At 40.4% G+C, this 23,156-nt stretch overlaps 1 protein-coding gene across 1 annotated transcript; it reads left to right on the top strand.

Moving 5' to 3' along the window:
* Nucleotides 1-3,692: 3,692 nt before the first annotated feature.
* LOC138968888 (alpha-N-acetylgalactosaminidase-like) lies at nucleotides 3,693-23,018 on the top strand. The gene is made up of 8 exons (XM_070341559.1): nucleotides 3,693-3,830; nucleotides 5,421-5,620; nucleotides 6,065-6,239; nucleotides 6,637-6,811; nucleotides 7,781-7,875; nucleotides 13,522-13,683; nucleotides 17,567-17,761; nucleotides 18,147-23,018. Exons 2-8 carry the CDS (start codon nucleotides 5,457-5,459, stop codon nucleotides 18,405-18,407), a joined length of 1,227 nt encoding a protein of 408 aa, XP_070197660.1. The 5' UTR covers nucleotides 3,693-3,830; nucleotides 5,421-5,456; the 3' UTR covers nucleotides 18,408-23,018.
* The last annotated feature ends 138 nt before the right edge of the window (nucleotides 23,019-23,156 follow it).

Below are 23,156 nucleotides of genomic sequence, written 5' to 3'. Positions count from 1 at the left end.
TTTAGTCTGAATCGCTCTACACACACACACAGACACACACACACACGCACACACGCACATACACCACGACCCTCGTTTCGATTCCCCCTCGATGTTAAAATATTTAGTCAAAACTTGACTAAATATAACAAACATTTTAAAGTAACTTAAAACAACTGAGTCAAATTAGCAGGAAAACATAAAATACTCACACAGATAATCAAACTTTATTTCCTCGATTATAATGATCCTGTGAATTATGAGTCAGTCACACACACACATACTTGTACAGAGTGCAACACATACATCACAATTAATTCACATTCACACGCATAAAGTGACAAGTGTGTGGAACTTTACTAGTTGTACATGCCTTGACCTTGTGACACTGACACCATCGGCAAGGGCCACTGCCAACAGCACACCGTATTCAGTTGCCTTTAGAAGCTATGCATACTTACGTTGTGAAATATGATGAATACTTACCATTCTGGTCACTGACAATTCCAAGCAAAATGTTCCCATGGTGATACTGGTCGTCATTTGCGAACATCCGCAGTTTGCATGTAGCTGGCGTCCAAAAGACTTTTACAGCGCAAGGAATAAGGGAAAAGACATAGAAGTACTTGTCGAATCCACATTACCAGATATAATCATCGGTACCGAGACATGGCTACACGACGGAATAAACTCAGAGGAACTATTTCCAGCAAAATTAGGCTACAAAGTAGACAGAAGAGACCGGCCAACACAAGCTTATGGAGGAGTCCTAATAGCATCCAAAGTTGAATTAGAACTACACAACATCTACAAAGCAAAAGACGTAGAACTCATTACTGGAACTTTCAAGACCTCCGGCCGACACAAAAAAGTAACAGTGGCAGCGTATTACCGACCACCAAATAGAACAGACACTGAGTACATGAAATCAAGTGAAGACGAATTCAAAAAATTAAAGAAAGCTAACAAAAACAATGTCCTCCTCGTCGCCGGCGATTTCAACGCTCCTGATATTAACTGGTCCTCCAACACCATCGAAGGACACCGATACCCATCAAGAGTAAACAAGAGCATTCTTGACATTGCCGCAGACAATGATCTTGAACAAATAGTAAATTTTCCCACAAGAGAAAACAACACCCTGGATATACTGATGACATCACATCCCACATTTTCAATACGCTGCAAACCCCTACCACCAATAGGCAAAAGTGATCACGACATCGTACTGTACGACACCCTACTTCGCCCAATAAGAAAGAGACCCCCACGACGCAAGATCTACCAGTGGAAGAAGGCGAACGTTGACGCAATTAGAAAGGACCTACGCGAACATGCAGAGGAAGTAAAGGCCAACCCTGCCTTCATCGCAACGATAGAAAGCTTCTGGGCCCACTTCAAACAAAAAATAGCCCAAGTTATTGAAAAACACGTTCCGACCAAACTCACGCCGCGCAAGCACACTCATCCTTGGATTGACACCGAGATTCGCCGAGCAATTCGAAGGAAGCAGAGAGCGCATAAGAAGGCTAGAAAATCCGGGAAGAAGAAAGATAAGGACAGATACAAACGATTGCAAGCCCAAGCTAGATATGAAATAAGAAGAGCAAGCAAGAGTTACCTTGAGGACATTGTAAGCGAAGACTTCACTAAGGCACCCAAGAAATTCTGGTCGCATGTACGAAGCAAAGGTCAAGACTCATCGGGTATAGCCCCTCTGAAGAGCAAGGATGGCTTCTTAAAGAGCGACAGTGTGAGCAAGGCTGAAATCTTAAACTCTCAATTTCAGTCTGTCTTCACAAATGAGGACACACAAAATATTCCCAACAAAGGCGTGAGCAAGTACCCAGCCATGAAGAATATCCTCGTTGCTGAAGCCGGGGTACTGAAGCTGCTGAGAAACCTCAATCCCCACAAGGCGACTGGACCAGATGAAATACCTGCTTTTCTACTGAAGACAGCAGCTGAAGAAATAGCACCTATCTTAACAAGGATGTTCCAAATGTCGATTGATGGAGGAAAAACACCCCAGGACTGGAAGGAGGCCCTAGTCGTCCCTATATTTAAAAAAGGAGACAAACACCATCCCGCGAATTACCGTCCTGTATCACTCACATCAATCACATGCAAGATCCTCGAACATATAGTCCATAGCACCATAATGCAACATCTTCAAAAGAACAACATCCTTACTGACGTCCAGCACGGTTTCCGGAAGCAACGTTCCTGTGAATCCCAGCTCATAGTGACAGTGCACGACATCGCACAAAACCTTGCCAAGAAAAATCAAGTGGACACTGTCCTACTGGATTTTTCGAAAGCTTTCGACAAGGTTCCTCACCAGCGCCTTCAGCACAAACTCCACTATTACGGAGTTCGGGGTTCCACTCTAAACTGGATTCAATCTTTCCTGTCCGACAGAACACAAAGGGTGGCAATCGAGGGCGTCCAATCAACACCAGCACCAGTAACATCAGGCGTGCCCCAAGGCACAGTGCTAGGACCCCTCCTATTCCTGCTATATATTAACGACATGCCAGACGTCGTGAAAAATTCCAAAGTAAAACTGTTTGCTGACGACAGCCTCCTGTTTAGAAACATCTCAAATCAACAAGACCAGATGCTGCTCCAACAAGACCTGGAAGCGCTAGAGAAATGGGAGCAAGAATGGCAAATGGAGTTCAACCCAAGCAAATGTGTGGTAATGAACATCATGCCAAACAAGAATAAGATACTTCTTCCATCCAACTACCACCTCCATGGACAGACTCTTGAAACAACGACAGAGAGTAAATATCTAGGTGTTACTATTACAAGTAACCTTTCTTGGGGCAGGCACGTAGAAACAGCTGCAGCGAAGGGAAACAGGACAGTCGGCTTCCTCCGAAGGAACTTCAAGGAGTGCACTCCAAAAGTGAAAGCGGCAACCTACATCACAATGGTCCGCCCCACCCTTGAGTATGCCTCGACTGTCTGGAATCCGCACGAACAACAGCACAACAACCTGCTCGAGTCAGTCCAAAAAAGAGCGGCCAGATATGTCCACAATAACTACAGGGAAAAAGAGCCTGGCACCGTCACCAACATGCTGACAAACTTAGGATGGAAGAGCCTCGAAGAACGAAGACATAACAGTCGACTAGCGATGATGTTTAAAATTAAAAATGACATGGTCGGCATTGACAAGACCGCGTTTCTCAAACCATCAGACACGAGAACGAGAGGGAATAGGATCCACCAAGAACAGGACTACCACCCTTCACTGTCCCACTCCTTTTTTCCGCAGACAACATCAGAGTGGAACAAGCTCCCGATCTCCACCACATCCGCCCCCTCCCTTGAGTCGTTCATGTCACGACTCGGTGGCAGCAGAGCCCTGCAGCCATCCACCTCCCTCCCATAGCCGTTGATGGATTGTACAAAGTTTTAATAACCCCAAAACCTAGCCAAGCTCCTCTCCACTGCCCTCCTGCACCCCCCATACCCCCCCCCCCCCCCCCTCCCCCAGCTTTGGCTTTTTAACTTCCTTACACGACTGGCACAGACCGCAATGGGGGCCAACAGTGTATGGACATCACCGCGGGACCTTCAACATCCAAGAAATTGGATCCGGTCCCCCACGGGAAGAAGAAGAAGAAGAAACGCTGAGTTGTGTCTCCATCGGAGAACAGAAATTCCGAAGGATCACTTCAAAGGGAACTAGAGTTGTTTCCCCTAAGCTAGAAAAGCTAATGGCTGCCTCAGTGTAAACAATCTTCAAGTTGTTTTTACTTTTGCTTTTTGTCAAACTGCGTCAAGATTGACGGATTACAGTGCTTCTAGATTGTTACATCGACCGCAACATCTTCCAGGTTGGAATGCTAAGATGAAACTCAAAATTTTCTTCCGCGCGAAATGTTCTTTCAATGTCTATCGCCGTTCTTTCGCTCCGGTGACCGGCCTTCTTCCTGTTTTGCAGCTGACATTGTTGGCATTGAAGAGATTTGAAGGTGCAAAACGAAACAAAGCACAGGAAGTTGTAGATCTATGTCTGTTATGGTTTCTTGTTAGTGTCCTAGTTTTAACCCCGGGGATGTTTCAACTTTCAATCATAGCAGGCGGTAGCAGAAGGAGAAAAAAAAATTCTCATGTCAACATGAGGTTATTGAGATTGTGAACAAGGCAAGAATGGAATAGGCCTATTCCAGTCAAATTGCAAACTCTAAATTGACAGTAATGATAGAATTCTGATTGGCATTGGCACTAGCATTCATTATTGAATTTTACTGCCACTCTTCAAAGAATGAACATAACAACTAAGTTATACTTAGGCCTAAAAAAAAAATAGGTGTGGTTACGGTAACCCGACCTACCCTATTTTTAGGGGCCGATCCTATAACTTTTTATTACATTTGTCAAAAAAACAACAAAAAAAACGAGTGCAAAAAACGCAATGAAAGCGAAAGCGCCCGTGTCGCACACTTATTTCCCTGTCAAGTAGGTTTAATTTGTACACATTAGAAAAAAAAGTTTAAAAAAAAAAAAGTGATTGCCTACCTACCTACCCTATTTTTTTTGGCTATGTTACCGTAACCACACCTATTTTTTTTTTTGGCCTTATACCCTCAGGGATGTCGTTAGGCATCGGACATAGGCATCGGACATAGACCGATTACAAGGCTCAAATGTCCGATTCACATTGCCGCATTGCAGTCAGATGTCCTATCGTTTTTAACTGAGCGCGGTCATGGTCCGATAAGAACTCCATTCCTTCGGACAGCGCGATATTTGATAATATTCTTTTCGTGATAGTGCTGAAGTTTTTGGTCTTTTTTTCGTTTGTTTGTTTCTCTTTTGTGTGTGTCCTGCACACAATCTTGGTGCATGTACTGATTATGATATGTGTGTTTGCACATGATAATTTTGTGTTTTGCACACAATTATAATGTCCTATTAAAATGTCTGAAAGCAGTCAAATGTCCTATTGATGCCGAAGAGCTCAGGACATTTGTCCTATAGGTATGAATTTGTGGCAACATCCCTGTACCCTTTATAGATCTGAAATTGAAAAGGCTTTGGCTTTAAAAACAAATCTACCATTGTATGTTGACATTTGTTTAGGCTGATTGAACACATAAACCCATTGGTGCATGTGGTTGTAGCAGCATGTATAAATTCAACAGAAAACGGAAGAAAAAAATCCTGTAACTCTACTGACCCTATTTTGATTTTTAATTTTATGCTGCTGAACCAATAACTGTTTTCCTGCTGTCAAAACAAAAAGACAAAATGATTGAAGTATATGACGAAAGACAAACTTTGTACTTCGTGTACACCTGAGCATTAATTCTTTTAACGTGATATGGTCTTTGCACTAAAACAAAGTAAAAGGAGAAATAAAGAAAATCACCTAAGGCAAGAGTGCAAACTGCAAGCGTTGACATTTGTTTGTCTATTTGCAGACTTAAAGCTGACAAAACATCAGGCCTCTGATCACCATGGCAAACATAGCAGCTGTATGGCTCCTGACAATAAGCCTGGTTGCCTGGCACTGCAGTTGTCTGGACAACGGTTTGGCGCTCACGCCTCCCATGGGCTGGTTGTCATGGGTACGGTACAGATGTGTCACAGACTGCAAGACATATCCAAAGGACTGCATAAGGTAAGATATCGTAAACTACATTGTGAGCGCCCAGTATGGAGCGAACGCCCTCTCCTTACTTTGGGTCAAAATTTACGGGGTACAGTACCAAGAAAACGCCCACACCTTACTTTCCATTGAAAGTGGTGCATACGGAAGTAGGGCGATTACAAGGTAGTTTACGGTAATTTCTGAGCTGCTCCATTCTGACATGTTTTTGAAAGTTTTGTTGTTATTTCTCTGTACATACTGGTTGTTGAAGCTTGAAACTGTCGGTGAGTTTTAGATACATTGATGGCCTATTAAGTGAGGTGTTGAGGATACATAGGTTCCCCAAAATAACGACTTGACACACAGTTAACAAGTCATAGTGCAAACTCTAATCTGGTCACCAAATGCCTTTATCACTGCTCATTTTAATTTGGATCTCAAACTGAATAAATTAATGCATTTGTTCACTTTCAGTGAAAAACTATACATGGAGATGGCTGACCACCTGGTTTCCGATGGTTACCGGGATGCAGGCTATGTGTACGTCAACATTGATGACTGTTGGTCCGCCCTGGAGAGAGATAAGGATGGCACACTACAGGCAGACCCTGAACGATTCCCTTCTGGAATTAAATTCTTGGCTGACTATGTGAGGCACTGATTACTGTTGAAGTTTTTCTGGTGCACCTTGATACAATGAAACCCCTCTGATAAGACCCTATAAACATCTGAGACAATCAGTTCTGGGTAGTGAGGGAGTCTTATTTGAACACTTCACACAAAAATAATTGACTGTATTTGTAACTGCTGACTGAATACATTGGTCCAGAAATGCAAAACATATAGACTGTTCATGTTCCAGAATTAAGAATTTAAAAACAAAACGGGTTAATTTTTATGACATTCAATAATGTTTACTTAATTGTCAATTACTAAATGTTCCATAAAACAACCCGTCTTGGGTTTTTTATTCAGCTTTTCTTGTCAAGAAGCTTAAGCAGCTGTAACTATTTTCATTATTTTTACCATGTCATGGTCTGTTCCAGATGCATAAGCGAGGATTAAAACTTGGAATCTATGGAGATATGGGCACTAAAACCTGCGGCGGTTACCCTGGCAGCAAGTTCTTCATGGAAAGCGATGCCATGAGTTTTGCAGAGTGGGGGGTGGACTCCTTTAAAATGGATGGATGTTTCTCCACAGCCACAGAATTCCCTATCTGTGAGTACTCAGCTAGGTTTAAGTAAAACTAAACAATGTTCTTCTTTGTGTTGACTGACATGAAGAGTGTACCTTGCAGATGACAGGGATATTTATACAGTGAAACCTCTGTTTCAAGATCGTCACGTTGTAGATTTTGTTTTGTCAGATTATTTTGAATGAAATCTTTCAAGAATTAAAAAACAAAACAAATAAGGGGAGTTGTTAGGTTACATTCATTCATTAAAGGTCCTTGTCTACATTTTTATACCGAAATTGCCATTTGACCATTAAAATGCAGAGTCTATTATCTACAAATATCAACAATACACCCCCTTTCGATCAGGAAAGACGAAGCCAGTGTAGCCGTTTGAAAATTCATTGTATTATTCCAGCGTAGTACTCATAGTAGGATATCCTTATTTGGAAAATGCCAAGCGCAAAACTCCTCTCAAATCCCGTGCATTTCGTGCGTTTAAAAAAAAGCTTGGACAGCGCTCCAGTGTCAAACTGTTGCTGCACTTGTTTGGGCGTGGCTATAAGCATAGTGACATGAATTTGATTGGCCAGTATTTTTAGGCAAAGCACACGTTCTCAGCAAACAGAAAACAAAATATTGGAAGTGTGAGTCACGCTACCCAAAAATAAAATCTTTTTTTACATATATTATTTTTTCTATAACTTTTTTCCCCATGGTTCATTCATCATGTAATTGACATATTTTTTTTATCGAAAATCTAACCATAAGATTATTGAAAAAAAGCAAAAATGTAGACGACCACCTTTAAGAAAATAAAACATTTACCACTAAGTCAACATAGTGGTATTTATAGTGGACGGACATACAAATGATAAAGAGACAATCACAAGAAAAAGAACCTAGCCCAGTTCATGAATTCTTGAATGTGCATTAAGGCTCCTTTTTGTTGTGAACCACAGCAGCTGTTTTTAATACATAAACACAACAAGCTGACTGTTTGTATTTTCCAGCCTACCCAATAATGGGTCAGTGGCTGAATCGTACAGGGAGGCCGATTCTCTATTCCTGCAGCTGGCCGGTTTACATGTCTCATCTTCATCCATCGGTCAGTATGAAATCATTTAAAGTCATAACTCTTTCATTCCCCCTCTCCCCCACCTCTTTCACCCCAAAAGGAACCTTCAATGAATGGACATTGAATGCATTGTACAGACCTGGGAACCCATTTGATTTTGCTGTATTTTGTACGCTTGATTGGCTAGAATACGATCAGTTTGGTCAGTGGGATAAAAATACGATGAGAACAATTCCTAGACTATTTTTCTTTACAAGCGCATCCCGAAGACGACCCAGTATGTTGACACATGATTAAAATTTTTGTCAGTAAACATTGAAAGAAGCATTTGTTTTAAATAAATTGATAAACGTAATTAACGGACGCGTGCAAAGCATGGTTAAATCATGGATGTTCAAATGCTGTGTAGAGTACGCTCATTTTTCTGTAAATACACCAAGTTTGTTTGAAGGCAAATAAAATACAAGGAATATTGCTACGTAGCAAAGCACGATGGGCAGCAGAAGGTGAAAAAATAACAAAATACTTTTGCAACTTAGAAAAAAGACATTATGTTAGTAAACAAATGTTTAAACTAATATCAAATACAGGACAAAATTTGACAAAAACCAATGATATGCTAGAAGAAACAAAAGACTTCTACAAACATCTATACTCTGAAAGAGAAGTTCAAAATATCGATCTGGATAACTATGCACAATCACTGCCTAAACTCTCAGCAGATGAAGCTGCAAATCTAGAGGGTGTAATAACATTACAAGAAGCATCAATTGCACTAAAGAACATGACAAATGGAAAAAGTCCTGGGACTGACGGCATGACTGTTGAGTTTTTCAAATATTTTTGGAAACAACTAGGCAGTTTTGTGGTTAGATCTTTAAATGAAGGTTTTGAAAAAAAGGAAATGTCTATAACGCAAAAAGAGGGGATTATTGTGTGTATTCCTAAGGGAGATAAATCCAGAGACTACTTGAAAAATTGGCGGCCTATTTCTTTACTGAATGTTACTTACAAAATCGGGTCTTCCTGTATAGCTAATCGCATAAAGAAAATATTACCAAAAATGATCAATGAAGACCAAACGGGATTTATTGCTGGTCGATACATAGGTGATAATCTAAGGCTTTTGTACGATATCATTGATTATTTAAAAGAAAGCGATTTACCAGGGCTGTTAGTCTCAATTGACTTTGAGAAAGCCTTCGATAGTGTTAACTGGCAATACATGCACGGTGTTTTAAAATGTTTTGGATTTGGAGAGGATATACAACGATGGATACAAGCATTTTACACTAATATTAAGTCTTCAGTAATAGTTAATGGGAAAGCTTCTAGATGTTTCTCAGTAGAGCGCGGCTGTCGCCAGGGTGATCCCATCTCACCTTACCTTTTTATTTTGTGTGCTGAACTTCTCGCTTGTAGAATTCGGGATAATGATAACATTAAAGGCTTACTCATCTCGGGAACAGAACATAAAGTGAGTCAGTTTGCAGACGATACCTCATTGATGTTAAAGGGTGATGAAGAATCCTATGAAGAACTCTTTTCTGAACTAGATTTCTTTGAAAATATATCTGGATTAAAACTTAACTACGAGAAAACTTGCAACGTTTGGCTTGGACGAATGAGAAACTCAAATTTAAAATACTTAGAAAACCTAAACATGACTTGGAATCCAACACAGTTTAAAATCCTTGGGCTCTGGTTCACTAATGACTTAAGACAAATGGCAGAACTCAACATAACAGATAAATTCAATGAGGCAAAAAAACTATTTAATATTTGGTCAAAGCGGTCAATTACTCCCCTTGGTCGTGTGGCTATACTCAAATCATTGATTTTGTCAAAACTCATATATTTGTGGATTTTGCTACCTAATCCACCAGACCATATTATCCAACAACTACAAAAACGATGTTTTGAATTCGTGTGGAACAAAAAAAATGACAAAGTGAAAAGAACCGTAGCTGTGCAAACAGTTCAAAATGGTGGCATTAACATCCCCCACATTGGGAATTACATAAAATCACTGAAAATTATCTGGATGAAAAAACTCTTGTCACAAACCGAGAATCCAAAATGGAAACAGATATTACAAATCTTATGTCCTGAGGTTGGGTTGTTAACTAATTATGGTCCAGCATTATTGCTTAGAAACAAAACTGTGAATCCGTTTTGGAAAGATGTTTTTAATGCTACATTGGAATTTTTTGACAAGGTAAAAATTGATAATTCAGATGAATTTTTGATGGAACCAATTTTTTTCAATAATAAGTTTAAGATTGGTAACTCATTTTTTCACTTTGTTGATTGGTCATACAATGGAGTGTATTTTGTAAAAGATATTTTACATGATAATGGGGAATTTATAACACTTCAAGAGCTACAGGAAAAGCTTGATGTCCATGTTCCAATTTTAGATTTTTATGGCTGTATTAGCTCTGTGAAAAGTGCGCTGCGTAAACGACATCTTACTATTGTTGATCTTAATGGTGCTTTAACAACGAAAGCGTACTCGTTAATAATAAAAGCTGACAGAGGAGCAAAATCATTTTACAACATTTTAATGGGTGACCCACTTATTCCAAATGCATGTAAAAACTGGGAAAGGATCCTGGCAACAGACATTGTTTGGCCTAAAGTGTTTGCCAAAACAAGGAAAATTACAGAGATAAAACTAAAGTGCAGGCATGAAAATTCTCCGTATTTTCCGTATTTTCCGTATTTTTGAAAAAAATAAACCGTATATTTTTTTTCTTCCGTATTTTTCCTTTTTTTAAATTTTTTTTTCTTTATTTTTTTTTTTTTTTTTTTTTTTTTTTTTTTTTCCTAGTCACAGTTATAGTAAAATAGTTTTAGGGCCATGTTTGAATCCAATTTTAAGGCTCAGATAGCCCCAGATTGCACCAAATTGCACCCTTGAAAAAAAAAAATTCCGGGGGAGCATGCCCCCGGACCCCCCTAGAAGTCTTGGCGCTTCGCGCCTGCGAAACTTGGCGCTATGCGCCTGCAAAACTTGGCGCTACGCGCCTTCGAATTTTTTTTTCAGTATTTTTTTTTTTTTCAGTTTTCATGCCTGTAAAGTGGTTTCAGATGAAAATAAACTATAGAGTTCTTGTAACAAACTCAGTCCTTAGGGACATGGGTGTGCTTGCTAGTAACGTTTGCAGTTTTTGCAAAACGGAAAGAGACACTGTTTTTCATTACTTATGGCAATGTGAGCACGCTCGCGCCTTCTGGGCTGATTTTGAGAACTGTTTAAAAGATAACTGTCAAAATTGTTCCAGGCTATCGCTTAACCCTATACTTGTATTATTTGGTTGGGATGACAAAATTAAAACTGACGACGGTTTTGATCATATCTTATTGATTGCCAAATTTCACGTATATAAATGTAGAATTTTAAACATGAAACCAAGATTGAATACATTTTTGCATGATCTTTCGTACGCTTATAAAGTAGATAAATGTACGCATTTTATGTCCATGTCATCTGCCAAACATACCACAAAATGGATCTCTTACATGTCTTTAATTAATGTCTGATGTGCATTGTTTCATTATCATAATTGCATGTGCTGAATAAAAATCTATGAAGAAAAAAAAAAGTTTGTTTCAAGGCTGTATACATTATACTCCAAATGCAAAACAGGGGTTCCCAGGTCTGATTGTACTAACTTCTTAGTTGTCTGGTGCGACTGTATGGACTAAGTTTTTTAATTGTTCTTCAAGTAAAACGTGGCTAAGTATGTAATTTGTAGTGCTTACACAGGGGCGGGGAAATAGCTTAGTCGGTAGCGGTGCTGGCTTCAAAACCAGTTGTCGCTTATCAGCGGGGGTTCAATCCCCATGTTCGGCGAGGGATTTAATTCCCAGAGTCATTTTTGTGCAGACTCTCCTCAGTGGCCGAACACCCCTGTGTGCACCCATGCGCACAAAAAAGAACTCTGAAATTTCACAGTGAAAGTCTCAGGGATTAAAAACATGAATAGACACATGCAGGAACAAAATAAAGGGTAGCGCCGTATACTGTATGGCAGCTTGCTTTCCCCATGGAGAAAGCAGCCTGAATTTCCATGAGGGTAACCTCACATAACTATATGAAATCATATCCTTATCATTATTCTTTATTGTATGCTAAGTTGTGTTATAGGGAGAGTTGCTTGTTTACTGTTTGTGCTGGCCAGTATATATATACAGGGTTCGTACAGGTCATGGAAAACCTGGAAAGTCATGGAATTTGATTTTTAATTTTCCAGGCCTGGAAAGTCATGGAATTTCAATTCAAGTCATGGAAAGTCATGGAATTTAACAAAAATAAGAAAGCAAGATTAAATTAACCTTTAGCACGCCAGCGGTGATTTTCGTTGCCCAGCCATTCCCCCCCCCCTCTTTGACAACCAGCAGCGATTTGTGTCGCCAGCACAAGGCTTGTTCGTATGACCAACTTCTCGTTCGTATTTGTGACCCGTTCTCACAAACGAGGGCCTAAGTCGCAGCGAGCCGTTCCGAGCTATCGGCTGAGAAAGGCAGCGAGGGCCTACTTGGGTGATTTTCATTTTTTTGCATTTATGACCTCTTTATACCCTAATCTTTCATATTCCGAAATATTTTGTTGAGTTTTATTATTTAAATGTGTTAATTATGTCTTCAAAGACACAAATTCGCTCACAACACTATAATTAGGGAAGGAAAAAATCGCGATTTTCTCAAAATGGCGTCCTTGAACATGGTCCGGTTGTAACTTACTTAACTTCCGCAATTTTTTTCACACAAACTTCTTTTTGGTATCAAATTAAAGCTTATTAAATGCAGTTTCCAGTGATATGCATAACTCCAAATATCCAAATTCCGACTTAGGCCCCCTTTTGTGAGAACGGGTCACATTTGCATACGAGAATAACGGTATTTTTAACGGCTCTTGAGCCAAAGCGAGGCACACTTTCTTCCGTTATCTCGTCGTGTCGTCTGCGCTGCATTTGAGTCGGTTTCGTCAAAGTTTTCTGCTTTTGTTTTTGCATTGATAAAGTACTTTAGCGCTTCGACAAGCAAGATGAAGGATGATGAGTTTGAAACTTTCTTTCGAGTTGTTTCTTGACAACAAAAAGTATGCGGAATTGGAACGAATTACCGAGGAAGATCTTCGCAATGAACTGTGTATCGCGGTGAAAAAAATGACAGTTCGTCAAGTCACAGTGACGGTTACGAAACGGAATTTACGAAAGTGCAGATGGATACAAACAGTGGCAGGTCCAGTTTAATGAAATACCAGCAAACATTACCGATAATATGATTGCGTAGCAAATGCTTGACTTGCTTGTCGAAGAGACACTGCGTAGAAACTGACTCAAATTCAGTGCAAAGCAAGCCAGGGTCAAAACTGGTAGTGACAAGACGTAAAAAGTTTGCGTGTTCGGAAATGGCGACCTGTGGATCTAGTCATGGAAAATGTTATTGAGGCTCATGGAAAGTCATGGAAAAGTCATGGAATTTTGTTTCTAAAAACCAGTGGGGACCCTGTATATAATAAGAATAAATTTGTCAAAGTGATACAGCATTAATTTTGTTTGTATATTATGGGACGTTTGGACAAGAGAGGACGTACTTTTTAAAGAACGAAATGTCAAACGGATCATTTTTTTCCAGAGAAAATACTGTTCTTTTGTGTCTTTGCAGGCCAACTATACTCAGATCGCGGAGGTGTGCAACATTTGGCGCAACTCTCGGGACATTGAGGACTCGTGGGCCATCGTGCAGGATATTATGTCATTCTTTGGCAAAAACGCCGTCAACCTGAGTGCCATTGCACATCCAGGGGCATTCAACGATCCTGATCAGGTTTGCACTTGCTTTATAAGCTACAAGGATTCTGTTTCCCTGATAATTTTGTCCCCTTCTTGTCTGTATTTCTGTCTGTCTCTCTCTCTTCCTCTTTTATTCCCGTTTAACCCCTCCCTCCCTCTCTCCCTCTATTTTTTCATCCTTTCTCTTTCCGAAGTTCTTCTCTTTCTCTGTTTAGCATGTGTTTGCTCATCCTAATTAGGTGGTAAACATTGACTCAAAACAAGTTTTTGCATGTGTCTGAACTGATCTTAAAAAGTTGGTTTAACATCCTGCTGACCATTGAATAAAACCTTTTTGATTTGAGCCATATAGTCAGGCATATCACTGTATTCCATTCCATGCACGGTCAGCTGGAGTTAAAAATAGCTCGCCAAAGCAACCTCCATCCCTCCTATTAGCTCTCTCCCTTCCCCCTTCCCTGTCTTTCCCACACACTGCCACTGGCGCTTGAACTGAGAAATGCTGAATATGCCGCGGGCAGCCAGCAAACACAGCGGTAAGCTGATGCCGACAAGGCTGGCTCGCTGGCTGTGTACTGGTAATCAGTCTGTGAGCTGCTGATAATAAACACCTGCTTGCGCTTAACACCCGGAACTCCCGCGAAGCGCCATAATATTTAGCAAAAGACAACACAGTGGATACTACTTGTCAGTTATATAAAATAAAACATGCCACAATTTACAAGACAGAAAAAAGGATAAATGAGAAAATTAAAAAAGGTGTTTGCTCTTCAAGTAAATAATTATACCACACCTTACAGATCTGAAAAACACATGCATGCTACAGTTAAATCAACAGGAAACCCAACATCTCAAAGCACGGCACAATCTATAAGAGGACAGAAGACAACACAGTAAACAAAACATCATAATCAATGTGCCACAATAAAAGAACACAAAATATTGGAAAAAAAGACAAAGGTAATCCCTAAGTACACTGATATATACATGTACAACACTTTGCAAAATATATATACAAACAACAGAGTATATACAGTCGTATTTACAAAACATATTATAGGCATGCGTATGGTGCGCATGTGAAATTTGTTTTGCGTTTATATAATTCAAAATAGTGCAATTAATGCCTGTAATATAAAAGAAAGAAAAAACGGTCTTTCAATACATGTTCATGCAAATTGTTAGCTGCATGTGACGAAAACAAAAAGCCTACCTGACGGCCACTCCTCTACACGACTTTTGACTAGTATCATTGCAGCGCCATACATCAGTAATCCAATAGCAGCACACAAGTCGATTTGAACGTTTTTCAACACAGGCTGTGTTTTCACTATTGTTCTCACAAACTTGTATATATGTTCTGCGCGTTCTTAGAATCCGGTTTCATTCTAGAATGGACCGGGTCCAGGTTGGAATTCTAACCCTGCGCAAGTACAGGGGTGCCATTCTAGAATGAAACCCTTGTTGCTGGTCCATTCTAGAATCGGCCCTGCGCAAGGTTGGAATTTGGGTCCAAGTTGGAATAGTCATTTCAGTTAGACTATCACACAGCCAAAGCCACAAATGTGGATTTTCTGTTTGTTTTTGTTTTTTGTGTGTTTAGTTGGGGTTTTTTTCCGGGTTTTTTACACTTTACTCAAAGACATCGTGAATTGGGATTGTGATGTTCTGAAAGTGATTACGATTTTGAGAGACACTCAGCACTGATCGCTACGAACGGAAATTTCCGGACTGACAGTGTTTTGACGATCTCGCTTGTAACTGGATTTTCTGTTTGTTTTTGTTTTTTGTGTGTTTGGTTGGGTTTTTTTTCGGGTTTTTTACACTTTACTCAAAGACATCGTGAATTGGGATTGTGATGTGATGTTCTGAAAGTGATTACGATTTTGAGAGACACTCAGCACTGATCGCTACGAACGGAAATTTCCGGACTGACTTAATCTTATTCATATACATGAAGAGTTTGAAACGTGGGCATATCACAGTTTGGAAGGTAGGGATTCTGATAGATTAAATAAAAACTGTCAAACTTTTAGGCATGGAATTCCCCTTTGAGAGTATTTGTTGTGGTAGTACTACTACTATGAATTGCTTTCAATGTTTTTCCCATAATATTATAAAACCAGACAAAAGTTGTTGTTGATTTCTGTTTTTGTTAATGTCAACTTTTTTTTAAACCTGTGACAACAGCTCTATAACTCACTCTGTCCTTCTGTTGGTCTGTCTGTCGGTTAGTCGGTCTGACCGTCTGTCTGTCTGTCTGTCTGTCTGTGAAAAAAATTGTCAAAAAACCAGACATTTCCGAGAGGGAGACAGCGCTGACATTGCAAGCGGCCGCAACCGGCTCTCATCACAAAAACAACTGCCCTGCAAACAATACCGCCCTGGTAGTCCCCCTTGCTATGGTCTGCCTTTGTTTATTGCGTACTCAGGAGTGTCAACTTTCTTGACATGACATGACATCGCAAGATCGCCAAAGGATTTTTTTCAGGGGTAGACAAATCAGCCCCATCTTATCAAAGGGAAGGTGCAGGTGGAGATAATTCAAGGGAAGACAACTCTGTCTTACCTACAAACATTACGGCCCCCTTTATTCAAGGGTTTCATTCTAGAATGGCACCCCTGTACTTGCGCAGGGTTAGAATTCCAACCTGGACCCGGTCCATTCTAGAATGAAACCGGATTCTAAGTTCGCGCAGAACATATATACCACAGGAAACAAAACTCGTCGATCCGACGACAATTTAACGTTTCTTTCATTATCGCAAACAAAACAGAACAGACAAAACGAAACAAAGCAACACAGCACAACAGTTGGGGTTGTTATTTCTCTGAGATGCTTAAGAAAAGAAAAGATGACGTGCATTGTAATGGAATAGAGTGGGTGTAATTTCAAGCCTAAATATGTGGAGATCTTCCGTATGTTGCACTGCCGCCATTCTTAACTGAGACACCTTAAATCAATAAATAGAGCGACTACAAATCGAAAGAAATTGACACCAATAAACAAGCAAAACCATGTACACACATACAGACAGGCAAGAATATAAGCACAATTACAATCACAATTAAGTCAGGAATAAATACGTCATATGCTGAAGAACAAAAAAGAAGGGGGGAAACGCAAAACAAAACAAGCAATAAAAAAACAGAAAAGATGAAATGCACTAGAGTCTACAGCCACAGTGATTGTCGTACTGCATAAAACAAGTGTCTTGTATCGAGTGCCTGTTCCGAGCACCGTGCAGCGCGTGAGTTAACAAAAATTACGGCACAAAACTGCTCCAGAAATCAAACACAAACACCCTGCACGCAACCTTATTCTCACTCTATCACACAGTTTACACTAAGTACTTACTGACGGCAACATAAAAAACACAGTTGGTGGCTGCTATCAACATTGAGTGTGGTTAGAAAATGGTACACAACGCGCACATTCTGGTTTTTTCAAGAGGAACAAAGAAGCACGTGTTAGTATGAGTGATTTCAGTATTGCTACAAAATCAAACAAAACGAGTCAGAAGAAAACCTCTACTTTGCACAAACACAAAGCCTGTATATCAGAGTAACCAAATAGACAAGATGAACGTAATCCACGGCTCAAGTCACGGAAACGATCCCATTTTCACACAAAGAATCACGTATTTTCAGCAGACCGCCATTTTCCCTGACAGATTCCAGACTGACTAACTGAGAGGCAAGCCGCTTCGCGGCTCGGCTCGCGGCGCGGAAGAAAGAGTCCGACTATAATTAGCCCGCCAGCAGCAAGGCCACCTCGCTGAACTGACAAAAATCCCAGTACGATAGAATACAGTGATATGTACAGATGGCCATGACATGAGCTACCTAAACCACTACATGTTTTCTTTTTAAGCTGTTTTCGACAACATTTTTGTCATGTAATTGATCCTTTTCAGATAATTGTGGGCAACTATGGTCTGAGCTATGACCAAGAGCGAGTACAGATGGCCATATGGGCGATCCTGGCCGGTCCCCTTCTCATGTCCAACGACCTGCGCAACATCAGAGAGGAGTCGAGGGAACTGCTGCTCAACAAAAACATCATTGCAATCAACCAGGACCCACTGGGCATTCCTGGCACTCAGCTCTTGGTAAGTGCAAGTTTGTGTGTGTGTGTGTGTGCATGCATGCATGTGTGAGAGAGAGAGAAAGAGAGTGAGTGTGTGTGAAGACCTTAAGAAATAAGGGTAAGCAGAAAGAACGTGTTTGAAGGGAATTAGCCATCCAGCCTGTCAGATTTTTTTTCTCCTGTTCTTTCTTTCTGTCTTTCTATCAGCTCCCTTTAAACAAAATTAAACTTTACCCTTTTTGTGAATATTCTTGAGAATGTGTCTTGAATACCTTTTCATGTCAATGCACAAACGAAGCTCCTGGGTGCCGTTTATATTTTACTTCTTCCTATATCTTTCTTTCTTTAATACAGGTTTTAGCATTATATTTGTTCACACATAAGCTCTATACACTCTTCTGTTGCAGGCAGGAGACATGCAAGTATGGATGAGGCCTATCTCACCCAAAGGCAGCTTTGCCCTGGCTTTCCTCAACTTTCTCATCAACGGCGGAGGACCCAAACAAGTTGAAACAAAACTCACGGAGCTTGGACTGACCGGTGCCGGTTCTTACAACATCACAGAGGGTTTTACAGGAAAGTTCATAGGCCTGTTCAAACCCTCGTCAACTCTCACTGTGAGGGTCAACCCATCCGGTGTGTTCCTTGTTGTGGCACGACCAGTGTAGAACTGATTTCAGGCTGAATTCAGATTTTTGTGTGTTTTGTTGTTGCTGTCCTTACACCTGTTTCTTGTCCCGGTGTGCTCTCACACCACATCTGAATTTTGTTCGGCTGCTGAATTCAGATTTTTGATGTACAAGAAAAAGACCCCCCAAATAATACCGCACTCACGTATGAACGAAGCATATGGAAACAAATAACAGCAACGTTTTAACTTTGTCTATGATTGTGCCTGAAGAAGACCTTAGGGTTTGAAACGTTGCTGTTGTTTGTTTCGTATTCTTCATTCCCACGTGAGTAAAGTATATTTTTATGTATGGCTCTCATGCGCAGTCACCATTGTTCTTCTTCTTTGATGTACACTTGATAATGACCACCCAGGGGCGCGCGGATCCAGGGGGGGTTTCCGGAAACCTCCCCTAGCCTAAAAAAAAATTGAAAATAAAGAAAAACGTGCTCAAATTGCACCAGATTGCTCCATTTTCCTTGATTTTCATACACATTTTCCCTAAAAGAAGTTTGGAAACCCCCCCTTGAAAAGGCTGTGATCCGCCCCTACCACCTGACCGTCAGAAGAATTCCATGACAATCATTTTCTATATAATTCACCGTTCCATGGCAATCACCTGTCTATAACAACCACTTTTAGTGGGTCCCTGGGGTGGTCGTTATAAACAGGTTTGACTTCTTCTTCTTCTTCATGCATGGGCTGAAAACTCCCACATTCACTCATGTTTTTGCACCAGTTGATTTTTAGGTGTATGACCGTTTTAACCCGGCCATACAGGCATCATATGCCGAGTTCGGGGTAAAATAACAGGTTTGACTATACTTGTTTACTGCTGATGCCAAAACATTGCACTTTTAGTGGTTTTGTTTTGTTTGTGTTGAAATGTGTTTTAAAACTGCTGTAAGCTTTGGACATATTTTACAACTGTGGTAAGCTTTTGATGTGTAGCTGTATGATAGGCATGAGCATTCAGGTGCTCAGTCTTTTACAGTTTGGGTGCTTTTGATTCTTTTGTATTGGCGAATGTTCCAACACTGCGGATAGGAGTTTCATGTTTTGCTGTGTAACACGAATGGCCATGGGTTCATGAGCATAAAGGCAGTCCTTAATTGAGCCCGAAGAAACCCCCCGCGGGTTAGGGGGAAGAATTTACCCGATGCTCCCCAGCATGTCTTAAGAGGCGACTAACGGATTCTGTTTCTCCTTTTACCCTTGTTAAGTGTTTCTTGTATAGAATATAGTCAATGTTTGTAAAGATTTTAGTCAAGCAGTATGTAAGAAATGTTAAGTTCTTTGTACTGGAAACTTGCATTCTCCCAGTAAGGTAATATATTGTACTACGTTGCAAGCCCCTGGAGCAATTTTTTGATTAGTGCTTTTGTGAACAAGAAACAATTAACAAGTGGCTCTATCCCATCTCCCCCCCTTTCCCCGTCGCGATATAACCTTCGTGGTTGAAAACGACGTTAAACACCAAATAAAGAAAGAAAGAAAGAAAGTTTTGCTGTGTAACACGAATGGCCATGGGTTCATGAGCATAAAGGCAGTCCTTGATTGAGCCCGAAGTTGACTTCGCAAAGTCTTTTTTCCGAAAACTCAGTGCTAAAGCTCCGTGCGGCCAGCTTGGCAAAGCATATACTTCGCGTAGTCGACTTTGCGCAATTTTTTGTTTGTTTGTTTGTTTGCTTAACGCCCAGCCGACCACGAAGGGCCATATCAGGGCGGTGCTGCTTTGACATTTAACGTGTGCCACACACAAGACAGAAGTCGCAGCACAGGCTTCATGTCTCACCCAGTCACATTATTCTGACACCGGACCAACCAGTCCTAGCACTAACCCCATAATGCCAGACGCCAGGCGGAGCAGCCACTAGATTGCTAATTTTAAAGTCTTGGGTATGACCCGGCCGGGGTTCGAACCCACGACCTCCCGATCACAGGGCGGACGCCTTACCACTAGGCCACCGTGCCGGTCTTTCGCTCAATTAAGGACAGGCTTTACCTTACTTGTTGTGCGGAGCAATGTTTTGCTGTAATATAAGGTATGAGGCTATTGCTACTTCTTGTACATCATGTACATCCCTGCAACAGGGTTTTTTAAAGTATTTTTAAACTTTTTGGATATTGATTTTTTTTTAAGTATTAACAAGCCTTTTGCCATTTTAACTTACTGGCCAGAGCAAGAGAAAAATGGAGCAGGGAAAAAGGTACAATGCCCTAATTAATTTTGCTCATCATAAACAAAATGCTGGCGCTGCTTAATTCACTGCTTTTTGGTTATTATTACATTCTTACTATTGAAGAGGCACTTTACAGCTGAGACGAGTGGGTTGCATAATTATTTTCCTGTTCAAAATTGTGGTTGTCAAGTGGTTATGAACCAAAAATGGTTGCATTTTCATTTGAGGAGGCTACTGTGGTTATTGCACTTTTTGTATAGTCCAGGGGAAATAACTCACCTCCCAGGTGTTGATATGGATAGACACATTATTCCTAGTTACGCAAGTCGTTTCTTGAACCTCATGAAGCAGAATTCCAGTTCATGATACAGTAAACCCTATCACCCCCCCCCCCCCCCCCCAACCCAACCCAAGTCTCAGTATTGCATATACAGTTAGGTTTTTGTACACCGTTGTAACTGGCAATTTTGTTATCTTCAAGTCAAATATGACAGTATTTCTCATTCACGGATTTTGTACCACAACTTGCAATTGGCAATCATATTTTAACACCAAGCATAATACAGATGCACACTTCACAAATTGATCTTACCATATTTACTATTTTAACCAGGAACTCTCATGTGAAATTTCACGAAGATCAGTCTAGCAGTTTTTTTCATTTTTTTTTTCATTTTCATTACTTTATTGTCCCATCGCTGGGAAATTCGGGTCGCTTCCTCCCAGTGGAAAGCTAGCAGCAACGGAGTCGCGCTACCCAGGTGTCTGCGTGTTTAGGTGTATTCAGCCACCTGCACTTATGGCAGAATGACCAAGGTCTTTTACGTGCCATTGTGATGACACGGGGGTGGGACATGGCTTCCGTCTCTGGGTCTGCACATAAAGTTGACCCGTGTCCGTCCCGGCCCGAATTCGAACCTGCGACCTTTCGATCACAAGTCCAGTGCTCTACCAACTGAGCTACCGGGCCCCGGAGTTTTCTCGGAATCGATGTATACACACACACACACGTTGAAGAAAACAAGGCCAGGTTTGTTCCAGAAGAAACTTACTTACTGCCTTTCATGCCTGGTGGCGTGTAGGGCAGCGATCCAGAAGAAACACATTCCTGTAAATGTTATCCCAGCTTTTACCAAAGTTTTTGCATAATCGAATTATTGATTTTTGTATAATCAACAGCTCAATCAAAATGCAATAATTATGCGCAAATATGAGTGTTTACACATATGTAAATTGTAATGAGATTTAAAAAAAAATTGCTTATCCTGTTGGTACTTAATTGTGGTGATGTGGCTGTAACTTATATGAATTGTTAAGCATGTCACCAGACATACATTTTTGTTGATCAATCACTACTTAATTGCTGTGCTTTGGTCAGGACTTGCTTGCTCTGGTCTCTATACTCACGATACCTTTGTGATGCTAATGTGATACAAGACTTATTAACCTTCGCCGTAGGTCGCTAAAAACATTCTTTGCAGCACGTCGTGAGTACTTATGTAACCATACTTCTCAAAGAAGGAAAAACATGCATGGGTAAACAAAAAAAGGAAAAAATACAGAAATCAGGCTTTTCATTGAATTAGATTATCAAACTAAATATATTTCCGATTTTGTACTTACATTTATCTTTTACGTGTGTAATTACGCACCAAGTTAATTCTTACCTGAAATAAACAGGAACCATAACTCAGCTTTTATTTTGACATCGAACCCACAATTATCTCCCTTACACTGTTAGAAGTATGGTTACATAAGTACTCACGACGTGCTGCGAAGATAGTCGATGTTTGACCTTTGTTTATTTAATTACCTGTCAATCAATTTTAATGCGGGTTTAGGAGATAATAGATTTTTAGGTGTTTGAGGCATTTCCAAAAGCTCATTACAGAATTCCACCTAGTTTTCGAGATATTCGCAATTAAAGTCCGGACTGTTACTAAAGTACTCACGACCTACGGCGAAGGTTAAAGCTGTTGACAATCACCAGCTAGTGCTTTATAATAAATGATGTTCGGAATTAACTCTATTGGGTTTGTATTGGTTGTAAGAGTTGATTCTCTTCAAAACAGTGAGGCACGATTTCCTACATAACATAGGCCCCTGACTATCGAGCAGTTAGTCTCCTCGCGTGTGTGCTGACCATGTGGGGAGACAAGCTGCTTGCTATTGACTGTTTTTAAGAGAAGCATCCCATTGCAAACCTGACAACAAAATTATTTTCCAACATTGTCTATTAAATATGCACCCCGTGGCACACTTCAAACATTTGCAATTGTGAACTGTGTAATAATTCTCCTTCGCCTGTGATGAATTTTGCAATCACACATAAGATAGAGTACGCTGTGAAGGTTGCGTTTGTTCAACAAAAAGAAATCAAGCTCATCTGGTATTTCAAATTCTTAATAAATGGAGGGAAACAATGATCTGTTGTGTTCATGCTGTAATGTTTGGAACTATGTGTATCCAGCCTAGCTCAAAGTCAAAGCTGAGAAGTCAAGTGTTGGGTTTCGAAGGTAACCATGTTATTCTGAAAACCAGTTTTCCAAAACCGTTAAGTAGCC

Source organism: Littorina saxatilis, linkage group LG6, assembly GCF_037325665.1.
Source record: "Littorina saxatilis isolate snail1 linkage group LG6, US_GU_Lsax_2.0, whole genome shotgun sequence".
Taxonomy (NCBI): Eukaryota; Metazoa; Mollusca; class Gastropoda; order Littorinimorpha; family Littorinidae; genus Littorina; species Littorina saxatilis.
The sequence above is the reverse complement of the archived record's forward strand: the minus strand, read 5'-3'. Positions and strand labels throughout refer to the sequence as shown.